Here is a 21,164-nt window from a genome sequence, read left to right as displayed (position 1 = left end):
AAAGAGGAAAAAAAAAAAAAAACGGAGAGGACAGAGACATAATCTACTTTTTGAAGTGAATATAACCAAGATGGTTCACACACACTGCACCTGATCGCATTACATCCTTGTGGGTGGAAAGGCAGGAGGGGTTTGGGGGGGGGGGGGGGGGGGTGCAGCAGAATGACAGACAACAGTGGAGCGAGAGAATGAAGTCTGGAAATAAAAGCAAAGAGGCAGAAATAGTAAATTCCTTTTCCTGAAGGATGTAAGACAGAAATAGAGTGGAGGACAACAAAGAGAAGGAAAAAAGGGAGGTATGCGAAGACTCATCTTACAGTAAGGGAGGGAAGGTCGCCACATGGAGACGGAGCCTGAGCGCTCTGGTTACTGGCAGCCAGTGGACAGAGAGACAGAGGGAGTGATAACCGGGAGACAGCTGGAAACACAGGAGCAGGGCCGAGCGAGCGCGGCGCTGCCGGCTGGGCACACGGCGAGAAACACGAGCAGGGGCGTGTGTGACGACACCCGTCTCGTGTTGAGAGGACGATCAAGCGAGAGAAAGAGCGGCGGCAACGACAGGAAGGAGGGAAAGAGTGCGTGAGGGCAGACGAGAGGCATGCATGTGTGTTATCTGGGGTTGGCACTGGGTGAAAGGTTGGGAGTGACACTGAATGCCTCTGCCGGACTGTTGGAGGTCATTATAGTAGATGCCAACAGCGAGCTGATAGAAGAAGTGGTATAAACATATCACAGCAGGGAATAAATACACCAGGCTACAGACGAGCGGCTCCGAGACAAGTGGCGGAGTGTGAGTCTGACGGCTGTAGGAAGTGAAACTTCGGTCTGTCGAATTCTGCATATGACTTTCCCATCAGCCTCGACCGTACTTCGTGTGTAGCACTAATTGCCCAAATGTTAGCATGCTAACATGCTAAACTATTTTTCCTGCTAAACATCAGCATGTCAGCGGAAAAAAGGTAAAAGGCCTTCTTCAGAGGCAGCGCTTGGTTTGTCTGTTCTGGGCTGCTGTAGAAACATGGCGGTGCAACATGGCAGAGTCTGCGGAAGAGGCTCATTGTACGGTAACAAAGACACAATAATTCATATTTTCAGGTGATTATACACTAATGAAAACATACTTATGGTCCATTTCTATCAATGGATGCACCTACATTCTCCACACTAAACCTTTAATCTTTTCAGTTACATTACAATGCAGTTTTTTTCTCTAACCTGTCCTGGCGCACCTGCTTGCTGAGGAATGGAGATGCACGCAGATGGCTATATCATTAAGAGCATGGGACAGCGCAGTGGCAGGCATTGAACTTAATATGCTTAATGGTGTGTATAATGTAAAGGAAATGAGGACTGAAATGAGCGGCGGATTGGAATGTGTCGGGGCCCGCTGTAGTGTGAAGGAGCTCAGCGTGCCGAGGTTTTAATCTAGAGAGGAGACTTTTAGGTTGAGCAGGCGGAGGCAACACAAAGCCCATTTTTCACACGCCGCGCAGACCTGACAAAGTGTGTGTATATTCGGCGCGGTGCCATTTGGAGGAAGGCTGTTTTGTAGTGTGCTGTAGGTGAGTGTTCAGAGTAGTAGGCCATCTGACAAGGAAGTGCAGCAGGCCATACATCATACGCTCTGAAGTGCGACTGTGGCTCGTAGGGTTTGTGTCTATGGTGCAGTTTCTGAGAGACTAAAGTGCGAAAGACATTTTGAGAGCAGCTAAGGGGAAGTTTTGAGTCTCCCTCTCTCTCTCTCCCTCCACTTGTTTCTCATTCATCAAAGGTGACGAGGGGGGAGACGGGCGAGAGGTACAGAGCGGTCCCGGCGCGGCTATCATTAAATAAGAGTTCAACAGCAGAACTCATGAGTAATTCATGATCTCATACGCGTTCTGTATTTGCTAGGTAGCACAATAAAAGCCCTTATCTGGGGCACCTGTACTGTATTGTGTGCGGCGGGGCTTGGCAACAGTAATCCACACAAACACACACCCATGCACACACTTTCCAACACCTGATGACGACATTACATTGGAAAGGGCGTAAGAAAACAGGTGATGCTCGTGGAAAGCTTCATTATTATTCTGACTGTAACATGTAGTAAAACTGCAAGTATAACAAGGTCTTCATCAGCACGGTGGGTCTGATTTCAAAACCTGTCTGACAAAACCCCCACAAGTCAAGAGGTTGAGAGAAACGCTGCTCCACTTGCGCACACGCTGCTACAACAAGTTCCCTTTCCAAGCTGCTTACTTTTTAATTTAAAAAGTACCCAGTGTACTCCTTTGATACTCGCACAGGAAGCACAATAAGTACTCCTCACATAATGGCACGAAACACAGGTCAGGTTCCAACAAAGTCTCTGAACAATCTGTTATCCGCTCCTAATGCCAGCTAAAGTGTCGACCGAGTGGAACCCAACTGTTTGCTCAAACGCGAGCGAGAGAGCAGGAGACAGCCTGCGCGTGAGCTGTCAGTCCCGACTGATCGCGAAGAAGAGACCATGAGCTGAGGACACATGCTCGCAGAATTAAAAGGGAATGTGGACGAGCGGCGCCACAAATACTCCAATAAAGGGTGATGTACGAGTGAAAATAATTAAGCAATGTACACGGAGGGTTACAGAGCAGTCTGCATGAAAAATACTAGACGTTGCTTAGACACGCTCTCATCCAAATCCCAGTTTAACCCCAATACCCCACTGCGTTATTAAAAAACGGGGTACACAGATCATGCTAACGCTGCTGATAGTGCAGCATACATTAGTGAGTCCTTTGAACCCTCCAGTGGTCGGGATTATCACTATGTATCAGTCATTCATCTCAAGCCTCAGCCAATCGGAGCGCTTCGTTCTACATCAAAGAAGGAAAAAAAAAAAAAAAAAAGAAGCCGTTATTAAAAAGCCTTTTCATCTTATTGCAAACTTACACTACACAATATTTTCTGACCTAATTTTACACCATATATCTCAGGCAATTTAGGGGTCCTGTGAGGAGGCTCTTGAAAAAAGCCTCAGAGTGTGTTTGGGACAGCCTAATTGAGGCGAAATCTGGTCTGAAGGCCGTGTGTCTGTAAGTAATGATTTGGCTGCTGGCTTCTTCTCCACATTAATGGTTTGAACTTGTAAACTGTAACAGCTTCTGCATTTCTTTCTTCCTGGTGAGGTTGGGCCATCTTTAAAAAAAATATATATTCTGAAAAGTTAATTAGCCCAAAACAAATGTGCCTTTCACTTTTCCCTTACATTCATTATTGTTTCTCTTGACATCACAGAATTCCTTGAAGATCAGGAACCCAAGAAAAACTGAAATATCACTGGTACTGCGTGTGGTGGTGAGGTCAAAGGTCAAATACATGCTATCCAAACCGAGTAAACAAGTGAAATCCAGGCCACTCCGCGGAGGTTCGGCTCCTTAACTGCATAAGGAATGAAAAATGTCTCCCTCCACGTCTCTCCCTCTTTCTCTTTCCCAACTGCATTGTCATTGTCAAAGCTTTTACGCTCCAGTTGGCCCTGACAAAAGCGGGCAAGGTCGCCAGAGGCTTTTCCTGCTATGATCGCTGTAGTGTTAGCCCGGGTTGATAAAGGGCCCATTAGGGCGCTGAATGGGCACCCATTAAGAGGACACCCACACTAGTGAGGGAGCCCCGGGGCCAAACGGCTTTCCTTAAGAAACCTGATAGGCACCTGACAGACTGGGGCCGCCCATTCAATATATGCTGGAGTTTAAAAAGGGGCACAAAGCGTGAGTTGAGGTAATTGAGAAACGTGGAGGTGATGGTGAAAAAGCTTTGCCAGAGTGAATCTAGTGTGGCAGCATCGGTGAATTTATCAGGTTTAGTTATTCAACTGCAGTCCACAAACAGTAAAGAGAGAAAAGCTGACATTCTCTGCACGCTTGGCCAATCGCTGCATGAAGTGGGTGTCGGGTTGTCGGTTTTGGAAAGCTAGAAAAATTGTTGGACGCAGGCGCCCCTGATTTCAACACCAGAAGGTGGGGCCCTGAGTTTGACCCAGCCTGATCCATTACAGCCTCGCCTGAGCCTGACAGCTAACAAATCGTTGAAGCCCAAAGCCGGCAGGAAGCCTGAAGCCAAAGTTTTTTTTTTTACAGCAAAAACAATCACAACAATCAACCATCAAATCTGGCTCGTCACTTTGCACTGATGTGACAGGAACAGGATCATGAAAGGCAAGCTTGCAAAACGCTCTCTGAATCTTCACACGCCAGATGAATGGGGAAAGAACAGAACGCCCAGCCTCTGATAACCTGGCAACTATTAAAAGTTCTCCTTCGGCTGTTTTATTTTTGTTCTCCATAAACCCACAGCACGGACTGAAAATGTGCCTAAATCCGTCCCGAATGTGTCAAGCCCATCAGGCAGGGTCAGGGTGCACACATCACTTTGGAATTTGTATCCTCATAACCTCGCAAACCAGATCTGAACCACTGAAACTCCAACAGTTAATGCATGTATCGATGCCTTGTCCGGCATGTTTTCACATTTGGCTTTGGTTAGCATTCCACTCTGCACTACTTCTGATGAAAAATGTAATACTCACACACACACACACGGCCATAACCACTGTAATAACGTGGAGCCTAATCTCCCATATTATCAGCGAGACGCAGAGCCCCTTCTGTAACTGCACGGCACCACTTATACAGTCTACCTTGATTAAATAGATCCTGAAATCCTTTGAAAGAAATTGAGGTTATGTCTGCCAGGATTTCTCACTAACCCTGGTTTGTTCCTGCGTGACCTGCGAGCCACTATTGCATCCATATTCCCTGAGACGATCAGCCGACAGTAGATGTATTTTGAAACGGTCGCTGTTTTCACATGTGTCTGATAAGCGAACACGGCGAGGTCAAACAACAGACGGCGGATATCACAGGTAAGGCGATCTCCTTTGAAGCAGCTGGACAGTATTAGCTGCACAATGTGGCTGGATTTTATGATTATGATGATTTGTTGGATAGAAAGTGGGGTGAGGCAGGCATGTTGTTTCATCCAAAAAGTAAATATCATGCATTAGCAGCTGCAAAGCATACTTAGAAGATTATTACTAGCATCTGAGCATTCGTTGCACAAACTATCGAGCCTAGTTTTAGCACAGATAGCATTTTGTTTGATTGTTGGGTATCACTTCTTAATGAGGCACCCTTCATAAAAGGCTTGTAAGCTGTAACTAATGGCTTTGTTAATGATCAATAAAGCTTTTATTAATGCTTTGTAGGTCAGTTATAAGCAATTAATAAGAAAAAGTGGGTTGGCACCTTTCAAGGCGTAGTTAAATAAGAAGCTACAGTTAGCAGTATGTTAGCTTAGCTTAGCACAACAGTTAGCCTGGCTCTGCAAAATCCACCTAGCAGCACCACTAAAGCTCACTAATCATCCATTTTAGATCGTGTTTTCTTAATCTGTGCGAAAACCAAAGTGTTCAGAAACTTTACAAACTTTCTGGAGTCTCTGCTGGTTGCAACTGCTCAAAGCCAACAAATAGCCTATTTCCCAAAATAACAGTCAACAGCTGTTATTATTAATGGCTTATAACTGATCTATAAAGCTTCAGGTAATGATGTTTATGTAACAACAATTAATAAACCTTCTATAAAAGGCACCTCACTGAGAAATTGTTACAGTTTTCTGGTTTATGGTAAATCAATCCATCCCTGCACGGTGTAGGGACCGAGTCAAACACGCAGCTGTAAGGCTTACAAATAGAGGGCAACATGCTTGAGACAGGCTCCTGATTTGTCACTTCTTACGGAGAGGATTAGATGAAACCTTGTTTGACACTCTGAGGCTCATGCACTGTAAGACCTCTCCTCTCCTGACCCTTCGCATGTCGTCCGGCTCATCAGAACATGCATGGAGGGTGAGCGGCGGGGGGGGATGGGAACCGCGGCGGCGGAGCAGGAATGCATGAAGAGGAGGCTGCTGTCGGTGTTTGTGAGCACGCATAGGTGCATTCATGTGCATGTAACTAACACAATGGCGTGCCAGACAATAGTGTGTAGCTCTACAGACATCTGTGCTGTCAAAAAGTTTGCCTTTGTGGAGAAGCAGGATGTGTTGATAAATTATGCATACTCCAGCTCAGAAATATGGAAGGACGCTTGCAGTCAACTGTAGGAGGACTTTGTACTCTACAGTGTGGAATAAAGTGAGAGAAGGAGGACAAGATGCTGGGAGGAAAGTTGAAGGGTTGCGCAGAGGATAAACACTAAGCTGCAAAGTCCTTACATGTGCATGTATGCGCGCACACACGCCGCGACATGTTTACCACAGCAATTAGATCTGCAGGTGTTTTGAATACAGGGATTAAAATTAAGACTTCCCAAACGGAGATGAAGCCTAGGTGTGGCAGATATGTCCAACGGGCATTTTCTCTTGTTGTTTTTGCAGAAAAAAACATTGTTTTCCAGCGTGTACGACACAAAGCTGTTGAGACCTCGATCGTCTCATGTGGTGGTGTGGTTCCGGTGCCACTGGTTTTGCCAGTGTGACATGTAAACAACAAGCTTTTGTCGCGTTGAATGCCCGCAGCCTAGACAGATAAATTATAACCTATTTTGAAAAATGGACAAGCGAGACTGACGAGAAGCTGAAACAGCAGCATTCAAGAAGTGGGAGGCTACCAGTATGACTCAAGTTTTTCAAACAGGGAGCAGCGGTTGGGAGAACAATGCTGGGATGAAGATTTGACCTCAGACATTTAATGAGAAATGACAAGCAGGCTGCGGCTGGCTTACGTCTGACCAAAAATACAACATTTCATTGTCACAGGACTAAGGAATGAAAAGTTGTGGTTTCTCTGCCTTTCAGATGAGCAGCCCGGGGAGATGCGGCAGAAACCTCCGCCAACACCGAGCGCTCTTCCAAGACAATGTTACAGCCAAAGACATCATTCCCATCAGTTCAAGTGAAGTTAAATTGATTTTCATGACCTTGCAAACATGCTTTTTGGACGTGAGATCGACAGTCTGCCTCTCTCATAGTTGTGGCTGAAACATAATAATCATCTAAATGCTGGAATTTCAGATTAGGTCAGACCCAAAAGCTAACAAATATTTCCTTGGCGTGAGTATTATCTGTCCACCAGAACTCACGACGGTCGGATAGTCAGGAGTGTGTGTTATGATATCTTGCAGGAATAAACAAAATGGCTTGGCAACATAAAACTGTGGTCTGGATGTTATAAACTCATGCAAATTCACTCTGAAATCAAGTTCATCACTGTTGCTTAACATTAAAAAATGCATTCAGTTATATTCCCTTTAGTCCTGTGACCACATTTAACCTGTGATTGATGTAAAACCAATGAAAACTGGTTGTTTTTAAGTTCTACTTCAACTAGTAACTCGGTCGTGGATCAAAGCAACAATCAATGATTGGTTTTCTCTCATAAGATGCCAGATAGTAGCATGAGAAACACAGAAGACGACCAGAAAAACAAGTTTATTTGTTGTTTAAACTCGATGTTTTTGTGGATATGATGAGCTTATCGGCAGTCAGATGCCTCTCAGACATCCAAAATATGTGGAGCAACATTAGCAGTGATTTAGAGCCACCTGAAGAGTGTAAGTCCAATATTTACTCTCCCTTTAGACCTTTTTTGCTCTCCACCAACCACGCCACGGTTATTTATGCTATCTGTGGGCAGGCAGCCAGTTCCGCTCTCAGATCGTTGGATGCAGTATATCTCTCTGCATTAATACCGATTAGTGGAGATACTTATGGGACACGCCATTGTTTGCTTCACCAAAAAACTGTCTTGCCTGCTCAGGCAAAATGAGGAGAAATCAGCGCTTGTTTTTATTTATTTATAAAGCTTTTTTTTTTTTTTTTTTTACAAAAGCTCCGTGTCTAACGCTCAGCCCTGCTTTCTGGGAACGTTCGCAGGTGCCAGAAATTCAGAGAGAATTAGGAAGTTCTGCTTTCTGTCACTGTGCCCCACTTATTTGGAAAAAACTTTAAGCTGGCCTCATTAATACGACTGGGACAGTTCTGAGGTTTAAGATAAGATAAGATAAGATAAGATAAGATAAGATAAGATAGGACTTTATTGATCCCACACTGGGGAAATTAAGTCGTTAAAGCCAGCAAGTATTTAAAAAAGTGGTACAAAAGGGTCAAGATAAAAAATAAAGTGTACATATTAGCTAATTTCATTAATTGCAAACATTTTTGCTTTATTCTTCTTTATTTAGCGATCTCGTTGTTAATTCCTGCACCCTGACCTTTAAACATGGTTGATTTTACCTCGTTTTAGCCATGCATCCTTCCTTTGCTGCTACCTAGTTTTCTTTAATGACAGGGGTTGTGTCTACCCGTATTGCACCTTGGCACCATTGTAAATGAGCACGGCTTAGCTAATTAGCTAGCATCTAACTTGCAGCAGGCAGCATGCGTTGGATTAATCTGAGCATTTTGTTGCTGCCGCTGGAAACGACACTGATGAGAGCCATGAGAGTGAGCTAACCACATAAAAACTGCAGGCTGTAAAAAAATCAAACAATGAGACGTTAAAAGCTCTGGAGCTGAGGGGAAGTGCTGAGTCGGGGGACGATCCCCTGCACGTTCATCACTACAAGCGACCCCTTTTGGACTCCGTGCTGTTATTTAATCCACTGCTAATACAAAAACATTGATTATAGCAGCTTTAAAGAAAATTAAAATCAATCTGCTACATAAGCTAGTGAGAAAACATGTTCTTTTCCAGACCCCGGGTGAACCTCTGCCGCCCTGTTAAATCACTCTGCGACTTTATAAATATATTTGACCAGACTTCACGGAAGCACAGTGAGGGAGGAAGACTGATGTGTGGGATTAGAAAGATACGAGCTGGAGAGGAGGAAAAAGAACGGAGGATGGAGTGAACAAGTGCCAGAGAATCACAAGGCTGCCTCTCCTTTCCAAGTATTCTAAACAGAGACAGCAGAGACGGACCACACAAACCACACACATACACACACTCAGACCACAGCATCTTCAGAGGTACAATTTCCCAGGCCCTAATTACAGTGGACTGCAGCGTCTCTTATTTGGTTTACCAAAATCTCAAATCGCACACTCTCCTATAGCGTTTACGGACCCCGACACACACGTACACAGCCGTCCATGCACACACCCACGTATTAATCTAAACTGTGCTTGTACGGAGGTGGAAGCTACGCGACTACGAGAGGCCTTTTTAATGTTTCCCAGCAGATAACAATGACACTGTTTTCCTTTTACGGTGCTGATTCGGTTTTCACGCACCGCGTTGAAATCCTTTACAGTTCAGCGTTTACAGCATAGAAGTCTGCAAATTTCCCGTCCGCATTACGTATGCATGAGAGCATTTCCAAAGCATTTCCTTCTAACTTTTGCCAATATAAAATAAAATAGTTCTCTCTTGCAGTCCTCCGGTTGCGTTTTGTCTGCTTAGTATGCTGCATTCATCCTGAGCTGCTACCCAGGTTTTAAAGTCTGATTGCTCACTCTTTCTCTTTCAACAACCTTGAGCTCCTTCAAGGAGGGTCATGAATAATGACCCTTCGGTTTCAAGCAACAGGCCGGAGCCATTTAAGACAAACAGAGAGGTAGAGCGTTTGGCCGTTGCACATCCTCCCCGTCACGTCAATCTCTCCCTCCCGTCGCGTCCATCCCTGTCGGCTCCCCCCTCACAAACACTTGGTTCTCAGCTGGTCCGAAAGGAACCTGAGAACTTAGTGTTCCACCTTTTGTATCTCCTAAACGTCCCTCTCTTTCTTCCTCCCGCTCTGTTTTTCACACTCCTGCTCATTTACATTCACTGTACAATGCACGTTTCTCTTCCCTTTCTTAGAGAATTCTCTAAAGTGAGGGAAACTAGGCCATTAGGCTGCAGCACAGCTTCTCCCTTGCTTTAAGTATCCCCTCTCTCCCAATTCCCTCTTTCTCTGCTCTGTCTTTCTCTCCCACTTTGTCACCCTCCTTCCTGCCCCGTCTCATTCGCGCTTTTTTCCTTAACTTGCCTGCGGTATCCCTCTGTCTTTCCCCCGTTTTTTTTTGTAATCTTTATCACATGACGTTCTCCTTTTCTTCATTTCTGTCTTGCTGCTCTCATTGCCTTGGGTACCACTGTGTCCTACCTCCAACTTGTCTCTTTGCTACTTCGCTCTGTTTTCTCTCCTATCATCCATAATCCATGCACACACACACACACACACACACACACACACACACACACACACACACACACACACACAAACTTCCACACTAATTCAATAGACCAGAAAAGTATTTCCAGGCACCTTCTGTTCCTATTCAGATTTCTTTTTCCCTATGGCAGATTTTAATGGGATTTTTTGGGTACCATTTACCAATCATTCTGTACTTTGAAAGACTAAAATTACATTAATAGAAATGGCAGGGGCAAATGTATTTAAATTTAATCTGCTTTTTAAAAAGGATTTTCGCTAACGACCGTGGAGATATTATTATTGCTTCAGAAACGTGTGTTATGCAACTATTCAGCAAAAACAAAACATGTCACATACAGTAAATATTTAGGACAGCAGGATGTCTGTACACTTTAGCAGTGACTGGCACGGTGAGGCACTTTAAACCTGCACTAGCGGTCAGTCCAAACGGGTAAATGTGCGTCTCCCTGGGTTCTGGTTTGAGGACAGTGTTTTGTTTTGGTGAATAGGTGTCTTTGTCAGGGATGATTCAGGATAATCCACAGACCCCACTGTGAACAGCTTGTGTTTGGGCTTTTTCCAACCAAAGAAATATGTTGTATGAAACCTGTTGACAGCTCGGTCTGTGGATCATAGTGTAACAGGGACGCTGCTTCTAGAAAAACAGACGCCGCTGTTTTCAGTGCTGTGAGGACCACAAAGACATTTTCCTCCACGGCATCGGACTCGAGGCGGAAATCAAAACCTCGGCATATAAAACCAAAACTATCTGCAACCAACCCTTCATTTTAACTGGCACGTGTGGGCATCAGCTGTTCAGCAGTGACGTGTTGGGCACTGCAGTGGCAGACTGAAGTCTCTGTGAAGGGTTATGGCCAGACATTAATTCATATGAGGTGCAACGACATGCCGTTAGCGGGCCGATGTCTCCCTGACCAGTCGGCCTGCAAACAGACCTTCATTAAAAAAAAACGTGAGGGGATGCAGAGGTATGGGCACGTTGTTATCAGATAAATACATTCCAGGAGGGCCAGTTTTAAGTAAAGGATCCATGAGTCTGAAGGCTTATCAGACACCAAAACGCTGCACAGCTCTCTATAATAATATTCTCAGCACAAAGTACTCTTACAGGAATCTGCAATCGCTCTTATTTGATTGGCCGGAGGAGCATCTTTCTGGATGCTTTGTCACCTCTAATGCGTCAGCTGAGTAGCTTCATTGCCATGAATGAGCGCTGAAATGATTAATGGAAATCATTTGGAGACTATTTTGACGATCGATGAATTGTTGAAGTCGTTCATCAGGTAATCTGCTTCTCCACGGTGACGGTTTGCCACCTTTCTTGTTTTGTAAACTGAACGTCTTTGAATGTCTTTTTTAGACCCAACAAGGAATTGATGAATTGGAGAAACTATCAGCAGGTTAAGTGTTGATGAAAACAATCATTAGTTGCAGAGTCGCTGTGTCCTCCTCCTCTGAAATGGTAGAGAAGAATGTTTGCCATCAATTTTAATTCTATTATTGCTGTGCAATTTAAGCCATTCTATCATTTCAGTCACTTTACAGCTTAATTAATTTTCTTAGTCATGAAGACGGGGGTTGAGGGGGCCGGAAAGATGATGTCACGACGGTCTATTGATCTGTCTGAGTCCCCCTCCGTTGTACTTCCTGCTCCTCCTCCTCCTCCTCGTGCCCTTTGTCTGCTGACTGCCGTCTTGTCCAGGTCCCTCCGGGCTAATCTGCCGGTGTACCAGATGCATGCGCTCATTAACCTGGTGCCACCTTCTAAGAGCCTCGTTGACCGTGACACCGTCTCACAAACACACACACAGTCTCACGCTTGTACAGCAGCGACAGTCAGACACACAGAGCCACGCGCTCGCTTAACACACACACACACGTATTATTATTAGTAGACTGGTTTTTAAGGTGCGGGAGTTTTTGGAAACAGAAGAGTGAGAAACGATTGAAGGGAAGACATAAGAGAGAGGGGGAGAACGTGTCAGAGCAGCAGACAGATGGAGAGGCGAGGGGACGTCTCTACCTGGCCCCGGCTTGGTGTTCACACACAAACCTCGCTCATGCAGTTTGTTTATTGTCCTCGTTTCTTTATCTTTCGTTCATTTGGATCCACGGCTCTCACGCTCTCCCCTCTGAAATCCACTTCTCCTCTCCCCAAAGGGAGAGTCAAAGGATGCAGAGAGAGAGAGGTGGATCCCTCATCTTCCCTTTCTTCCTTTCCCCTCCTTCACACCTCTCTCTCCAAGGCTAAAAGCCTTGTGTTTCCAGAGAAAGAGACTTTATATAAAGGGGAGGGGGGGGATCATGCAGCTTTTTGTGTTTTTCTTACAAACGGCAGCTGTCTCTCACATTGCTTCCCCCATTCACACCCTTACAACCTCAGAGCCTTCGCCGTATCCAAACCTACCACAAATTACCACACGGGACCTCCCCCACCATCCTCCCCCACACACCCCCTGCCCACCCGGGTGTCTGAGTAGCGGGCTGTGCGGAATAAATGAGCTCATTCATACAGTCTTGAACAGCTCCATCCCTCTGCTGCCCGGCCCAATGTAAACAAGCCTAAGGTAGCTCGTCGCAGGCCACAGCAGCGAGGAGCGTGCCTGGATCAGAACCGCCGCCTAACCGCCGATGTTGGGGTGAAGTGAAAAGTCCTATTGTACAGTTGAAAAATATTTGCTTTGAGCATTCATTCGATATCAACCTTAAAACAGCTTCCACCTCTCAGGGGCTCAGAGTTGAACCGCAGTTTAGCAGTTGGTTTCTCGTACGCCAGAAAAGTTTGGTTAGTCCAACAGAGGAGAAACATTTCATTGATGCAGACACTGAAAAACATGACAGCTCGTACAGTCACATTCCATCAGCTACATGTAAACCTGCAACTAACGGATTCAGCCGTTCATTGACAGCAATTTTGTTGAGAAAGCTAAAGTTATTGCTCAGTTCTCTCCGTCCGTTGAATAATCGGCTAAGGTTGACTCAACTTAACTGGCCAACACACGACTGGCTGCAAAACTTTGTAAGGGAAAACACAAGATACCAAACTGTTTCGTCTAATTTAGTGGAGAATCAGACGCGGGCCGAGGCTTTAAGTATATACTGGATAGAGATAACCAATCTGCTCGCTGATGGTCTCTGTCTCAGTAGGATGAATCAGACGAGGGATTACTGCCCCTGGACTTAAATGATCTTTGTCTTATGATGGGATAAAGACAGCGTTGTTAGTTCTTCCAGATTTTGCTTCGCGGTCTTGTTCTATTCATCACACACTGTAGAGGAGACAGATTTTAGCAGGCAGCTTGGTGTGGCTCTAACTCCTTATTCTCATTCCTTCTTTATTCTCTCTTTCACTGAAATCCATCTTCTCCTGTCTACGGATGTTCTGCTCCATCAGACTATCCTGCTCCTGGTATCTGTGTGCGAACGGACAGGCTCAGACTTTATAATGAGCAGCTCTGTCAGCACTTCAGCTTCAGAGACTTTTATTGCAAAGTGTAAGTTAAGCAAGAAGGAGTGAAACAGAGGGGCTGGGATAGCGGGTGGTGCACGTCCTCTATATCAACTGTGTGATTACTGCTGCATCGAGTAACAAAAGATAATGACTGACGAAACTTCAGTAGCCCTTCTTCATCTCCTCTGCCAGCTTCTCGGACCTCCACCCTCAACATTAGGGGTCTTTAAGTTTGGCGGCTTAACGCTCGGCATATCTGACGCAGCAGTTTACGCCACGCTGCTTTTGCAAAAAACAAACAAAAAAACTGCAATGAGATAACAACAAAGGTTTTTCCTCTTTCTTACTTCTTACATGAAATCCCAGAGCGTATGATTGACAATCTTTACAAAAAAGTTCCTCTTGTGTGTTTTGAGTACGTGCATCTATTTCCATCTGGTTTTGAATCCCTGTCTGAGCGATAAGTCAGTGGGGGAAACGCACTCGGAGGATGAGACATGTTTACCAAGCTGCTGCTGCGACGTGTATTGTCGGCAGATGGGCGTCTCCTCGAACATTGATTAACTCAACAATGGTGCTCGCATACTTGAAAACCGCTGTGTGAAAAGGCCTGTGGAGCACATACATCCCCATGTACAAACTGTTTTCAAACCCCAGAAAAGGTCACATGCTGAAATTAATTGGTTTCAATGATAAATCATTTCTCCAAGCACTGCAGATGTTGCTGGAATCCAATTTCTCAACGTCTTGTATCTACTCCACCCACCATCTAATCTGCGAAGTCCACAATATCATTTAAATTAGCGTGGAAATGGCAAGCTTATCTCCCATGCAACAACAACAGCGAGAAAACCTTTATGAAAAATGGACGGACTGATTAAGAAAATAATAATCATTTACACCTTCCACCCAGCAGCGGTTTATTCGCTGAGCAAATCAGGGATTTCACGAGCCCATTCTTTGTGGTGACCTTTGCTTTGGCTCATTACACAGTTTAGTTTCAGCTGTAATTAATTAGCTGTAGCTATGTTTCTTTGTTTGTCTTGAACACCCAACTGCAAAACAGAAATAAATGGATGTGCGCTTGCTTTCTTTCACAATTTTGTTGAATGCTCTTATTTGTTTATCACTCTGAATAATAGAGGAGCTCACGGTCATTTATTACCGGTTGAGTCCATCACAACCACTGTTTGACTGTACTTTTAACAGCGAACACACAAGAATGAGAGACTTGCTGCAAACAGTGACGTGAATCGAAATTTCCAGAGACCTGAGTCTGCGTCTTAAGTCCTTGATCTCCAAAACAACTGCCAAACATCATAAACCGAAATAGTCAAAAATTGTGCAGCCATAAAGGAGAGACAGAAATAACCAGTGGGACCCAGAAGCTGCCACTGAAGCTGCTTGTAGAAAATCGGTGACATCTGAAAGACCAATAAAACTGCATGTAAAGTTCAAATAAGAAGGCGAGCGGAACAGCACCACTGTGCATTTCCACTCTGTTTCCTGTAAATCCCTGTTCAGCAGCACACGGACTCACACCTCGCCTCTCGTTTTAACATCGCCTCATTACCGCGCTCCCCGCTGGCCACGTTGACCCCTGTCTTACCTCTCATATTCCAGGTTGTCATGGTCGCAGCGGGCGTCTTTGTGCTTCTCCCAGTCCTTCCCGTGGCGGCAGGTCGTCAGCGACACGATGTCCTTCCCGTTGTGGATGTGATGAAGTGCGTTTCTGGTGTCTGAGCCGATGCCCGTCAGATAACGCTTCCCTTTGAACATCAGCAGGTACTTTCTCCGAGGCGGTATGGTGTTCCTCACCAGCCAGCCCCGCTCTCCACCCTTCTGCGGGTGATCCTTTGAGAACAGCGGGATGGAGACGTCAAAGCCTGGCCTGAAATGTTCTGTATTGAGGCTGGCTTTGGCTAAGATGGCCTGGCCGATATTGAAGCCCAGGTCCTCTGTGTAGTTAGGCCAGGTGCCTGAGTACAGGTTGAAGATCAGGTGGTTCCGCCCGTCATTCCACAGCGGATAGCCACGGATGCGCTCATCCACATTGGGCACGAACTGTCCTGACAGCTGGTCCCGGTCCAAGGTGTCGATCCCGAGCACGAAGAGACACGCTTCACGGGGGTCGGACGTGTAGTACCTTGACTCACCTATGGACGTCAGGATCTTCCTGTAGCTTTCCGACACGCGGTCGTTTTTCTCCGATGGATATATATACACCCTGAACCCTTCCCTCCCTCTACGGCGACACCGCGAGAAGTCAAAACAGGTCTCCATGCGGCAGCGACTGTCCTTATAAATAGCGGACCAGGCCTGACGGCGCTGGCGGGGCGACTCGGCCGTCCCGGGGTCCGTCTGGAGCTCATCCAGGTGGGCATAGCGGGGCAGGAAGGCCCGGTCGGTCCAGTTGGGCCAGGGGCGCACCACTTCACCCCGCTGCCGCGTCAGCAGCCGGAGCAGACGTAGCTGGACTCCTCCACCCCAGTAAAAGAGGACCAGCCAGCAGCACGCACACAAGCCCAGCAGAACATACTTCTTACGCGCCTGCATGGGGGCCCGTCACAGTCTCTTTCTTCTGCTCTGTCTCTCTCTCGTCCTCTGTTTTTCCTCTCCTCTGCCCCTCAGCTCTGTAGCCTCACAGGGGCGGGGGACTGATTTGTGAGTTCTAACAAGGAGCTTCTAATGGAGGACAATGTGTTAACAAGGACATCACTGCCTCTGAGTGTGGCCCAGTCCACTCTGCCATTTAGGATGACGCAATCTGAGTTACTGACTCCCCTCTCTCAGTCTCGTTCTGCCTTCCCCATTTGCTCTCCGCTGTACGCTCAGATGTGTGTATTAGCCTGTCTCGGCTGTGGTGTGCGCTGCTGCTGCTGCCGCTGCTGCCGCTGCTTCTTCTCTGTGCATTTCTTCTGCTGCCCAGCCCGGTTGAGAGTGATGAAGGGTGATTTCTCCGCTCTCTCAGGCCAAGCTTGCTGCCTCATGGTGCCTGGCGCGACTCCTGTCTGCAGGGCCCCTCCTGGGGAGAAGTAAACAAACAAGAATACAGATCAGTACACAGACGGAGCTGCCGGTCTGAAACCAACACGGAGACACACTCTGTGATTTAGTCGTGAAACGGCTGTCTCCAGAGATGTCATAGCCAACGCTTTTGATAGTCCAGCGGGGAGAAGCTTTCATTTCCTTTTCATTTTGGGCAGACGTATGTATCCTGCAGCACCGATCACATCTAATACACAGAAAACACATATATAATCAAATGTCTATTAAGTGGCACCATTGGGCAACGCTTCACAGGCAGCAGAGGATTTTAAACTGTCAAAATCCCTCTTCAGATCGAGCTCATGAAGAGAAAATTGAGAAAAGTGCAACTCAGTGCACTCTCAAAAAGGCGTCCAGCCCTTTAGCCACACATCAAAGCCATCTCTTCATGAACCTTCACTCCATCTACTCCTGCGAAAGAGATGGATATTTACGGGCCCGTGTGAGCTGCGATGTGCACAGACTTCTGGAGCAGCCTTTTCCGAGAGTATGTTAAACGCGGAGAGCGGCAGACGGGACTAGATATTATCATGCTCTTCAAGCTCCAGTTGAGCTGAGCCAGATACAGTTGAGGTGAAGTGGAGGAGAAAATAAGAGAGCGTTTAGCATCTGAAATGGAGATTTGGAAACGCAGAAGGAAAACAGAGACACTTTATGGCTCTGAAACATCCCCTCACCTTGGAGAGACTGAGTGAAGGCTTTTTTTTTTTGTTATATTTGCAAACTTGCAACGGTTTTTCAGCCTCATATTTTTGCCAAACATCCCCCCTTAACTCCCCAACATGTACAGTTCACTTGAGTGTGTGTGTGTGTGTGTGTGTGTGTGTGTGTGTGTGTGTGTGTGTGTGGAGAGCACAGTGAAGGGCAGTGTTCGTACTGCCAGCTGCCACACAAAGGCAGCTTTCAGGTCTCACCTGGCCGCTCTCTCGCTCTCTACCTCTCATTCACATTCCCCAGTTCTGCCTCTTCTCCAGCCAAGCAGAAGTGATGCCTGCCTTCTCTGCTTGCAATAAAACAAACGGCGCACTGGCGACGTGGATAAACAATGCGACCTCTGATTTCCCGAAGAGGAAATGAAGAGTTGTGTGTGAATTGAGTTGCTTTTACTCATGAGTACAGTGTTTATATACAGTATGATGTGAAGTGAAAACCTCAGCTTCGGAGAAATTAAGAAAGACGGTGTTGCTTTTAGCTTGACCAACGTGCAACAACCTGTTTTCCATATATGTGTGTATATATATGCTAAGAGTCTGTATGCATAAGGAGCAGAAAAGGGTCTTTATGAATGTTTTTGTGTGTGCAAGTGTTGCTGAAAGAATGCCAGTCCACAGAAAATGACTCAGAGTCTTTATCCAGCAAAAAATGACAAATGTGTTGATTCAAGCTTCTCAAATGTGAGAATTTTCTGTGTTTGAAAGTGTTGCAGATTAAATACATTTGGGTTTCCAGCTCTCGGTTGGGCGAAACAAGAGATCTAAATATGTTGCTTTCACATTCATGTCAGTTTCACAATCCAGTTTAATCAAAAAACTCAGATGAATCGGTACAGATAAGCTTACATTCAATAGGGCTGTCACTTTTCATTCAGAAATCAGACAAATGTTGTGATCAAATTCAACACTGTCAGTGTACCACAAGCTGCGCCTTGTTCTCCAACAGGGGGTTTTCTAAAATGTCACTCTGATCTGCTTTCTTTGCTAACACATAAAAAAAAACAAAAAAACGAGTGAGCTGTGCTGAACACACAATCATAACACCAAACCAGCTGAGAAGTAAGAGCGAGGAAGCATTTTGGATGTGAAACCAATAGATGGAGGAATTGTGGATAAAGGTGGTGCGGCCCTCCGCGATGCAGACGACTAATGGAAGAAATGGGAACAGCTGTAAAACGCAGAGTATCGGGAAATTCGTCAAAATGTGGATGTAATTCATAAAAATCTGTGTTTTTCCGACCATTATGTGTTTTTTCACAGCGCCTAAGACAAATGAAGAGAGGAAGCTATGCTGCTGCTATGCTACACACACACACACACACACACACACACACACACACACACAGAGTCATGTTGAACAGGTCCTCTGGGAGAGAGGCAGTGTGCTAGCAACAGCTCATCACTCTCAGAAGTGCAACCACATCAGCAGCAGGAAGACGCGAGCTCGGTGAAGACTTTGTGCCATGCGTGGAGTCAGACAGTCAGAAAAAATTAAAAAGCTTCGTCCGTTTCTGGTCAAACACTGTGAACGAGGATGAGAGCTGCCTGAACGTGAGAGCAGCCTCCATCAGAGTTTGAGCGGCGTCAGTGCAGCGTCGTGTCACGTCAGATTCACTGACACTCATCACATTTTGACTCTCTTAACGAATTGTTGATATTTCATTCATCCACCACATTATGAGGCACTCGATGTCACGCTTAAATTGTAAAAACACAGAAAAAAATCTGAAAGGAAAACATGAAATTTGAGAAAAAATAAACCAGAATCTGGACAGAATTAAAACGGATTTCAACTGCTGGTTGAAGGACTTTCATGACTTTACCGTAATGAGAAGCAGCAGAGGCACCGGAAATGAAAGGAGCATTAACATTAGCATTAAAGCTCGAAGTGATTCAAACTGTCTGAGAGGGTGACGCCTTTCTGCGTGGCCGTCAGCGTCCGCCAAACTCTGGCCAGCCAGTCTGCCCGCGGATGTTTGTGGGCACCTTCCTTGTTTTCGCTCCTCTGGACGGTACGACTGCAGCAGCCCAAGCAGCAAGACGTCCAAGTTGGGGAGAAATAGACACTTGGGATCCCATTACATACTCCTCATCAATAATTCACTCGCTCCTTTAGTTAAGGCATTGATTTCCCCTTCTTTATTTTTTCCGCGCTTTGTATCCCCAGCCACCAACGCACACAATTACACCTCAATCTTCGTCAGGACTCTGGTGAGGGATCTGCGAGCTCTGTCCTGGTGATTTGTGGCTGTGGGGATAATTGATAGCGATGGCAAGAAGGTGTAATAGGAAAGTGATGGAGGGTGTCATTATGATGACGGTAATCATGATGGGCATGATGAATTTATTCCATCGCCTTATCTAATCTAACGCCATTGCATGACACTCCTTTGCAAAAATAACAGCCTGCTAAGGGTATTTACATTGATTTAAGTGCACTGAGGTCTCTCTGCTACTGCTCGATCAACAAAGGGACTTTCCATGCTTTAAGTGCCATTTCACAACAAGACCCGATCATTTTGAAAAGCGCTTCACTCGACAGCCTTTATTCTTTTAACTTAACAAATAATAGCACCACAGAGGATTTGAATTGATTTCAAAATTACTAGACGAGCAGAAAACGCTGAGGCAATGCGGTATTACAGGTTGAGAGGAAGGATGGAGGGTAATATGTGAACTGAACACAATGACTGAAGATAACAGAACAGGATATTAGCACATGAATCTGCCCATTTTTAAATTACTAACCACAGAAAAATCCATTCCCTCATCTTAAGGCCGGACAGCCTCAGGTGTGTGAGAGCCTCTGTTGATGGCTACGTTGCTGCCTACCATCCCGCTTTTGTGTGCAAGGACGAACCGCACAACAGCAGCGTGTGGCCGTCAACCAGGAGCCACGATGATGAATGTAAGCCAGTGAAACTCTGGGGCCTGCCCAGACCTGACCGGGCCTGACAGCACATCAGCAAGAAGACACACACACACACGTATGAATGCGCGCATGCACACACACCTAAGTGGCTTTAAGTGGTGAGAGAAGTCCCTCTGTCATGGATCAATGATGGATCATTATGGTTGGGTGACTCGCACTGGAAAAAGCCACAAGGCTCATTGAATAGAGGTGCCTGAAGGTGGAAGGACAGGGTTCAAGGAAAGGTGAGAGCAGGATTCAGGGCCCTACATTTCCACCTTTCATCATTTGTTTCCCATCGACCCCGTCTTCCTTCACTTCCTGCCTTCCATCATCGCTACCTTCGCCTTTCACTACCCTACCTAAGCTGACTAGAGGGTCTCACGCAGAAACAATACCAATTTTTCCGCTGTTTTCCTTTTTCAATTATTCCTGCTTTGTCCACAAAAGGGGGCTGCGGGAGGCGGGCTGAAGCAAGGGGTACACAACACAACACAAAATCACACACACGAGGAACACACTCTGCAAGGCCAACAGTTCTTTGATCATCCGCTCGCCTCGAGTGCAAAGAAGCATCTACGAAGGTTCATTTAGAGTGTACCGAGCAAATTGTGTCAACACTGCAAAGAGGGAAAAAAATCTAATAATACGCACTGCATTAAAACCAGTGGAAACACAGCGGCAGGTGGATCAGGTATCATCAGAGCAGAGCAAAACAAGCTTTTCTTTACAATGGGCCGTATCCTGCAAAGACAGCACCTCTCAGCTCACCTCTCTAAAGTCACACAGTGTTGAGGAACATGCTCGGATTTTAAGTTCTGCAAGATTTTCATGAAAGTAAACCCATTTTTTTTTAG

General features: G+C 45.8%; 1 protein-coding gene across 2 annotated transcripts in view; it reads right to left on the bottom strand.

Annotated features, from left to right (window-relative positions):
* The window catches only part of ext1c (exostoses (multiple) 1c), a 79,350-nt gene that overhangs the window by 51,047 nt on the left and 7,139 nt on the right, over positions 1-21,164 (bottom strand). For both annotated transcript variants that reach the window (XM_076754961.1, XM_076754962.1), the window contains exon 2: positions 15,245-16,660. In XM_076754961.1, the coding sequence (XP_076611076.1) occupies positions 15,245-16,191 (947 nt within the window). In that variant the 5' untranslated portion in view covers positions 16,192-16,660. The remainder of the gene's footprint in view (positions 1-15,244; positions 16,661-21,164) is intronic.

This window comes from Chaetodon auriga, chromosome 17, assembly GCF_051107435.1.
Source record: "Chaetodon auriga isolate fChaAug3 chromosome 17, fChaAug3.hap1, whole genome shotgun sequence".
Lineage (NCBI taxonomy): Eukaryota > Metazoa > Chordata > Actinopteri > Chaetodontiformes > Chaetodontidae > Chaetodon > Chaetodon auriga.
Note: the sequence above shows the minus strand (reverse complement) of the source record. Positions and strands in the feature narration are given on the sequence as shown.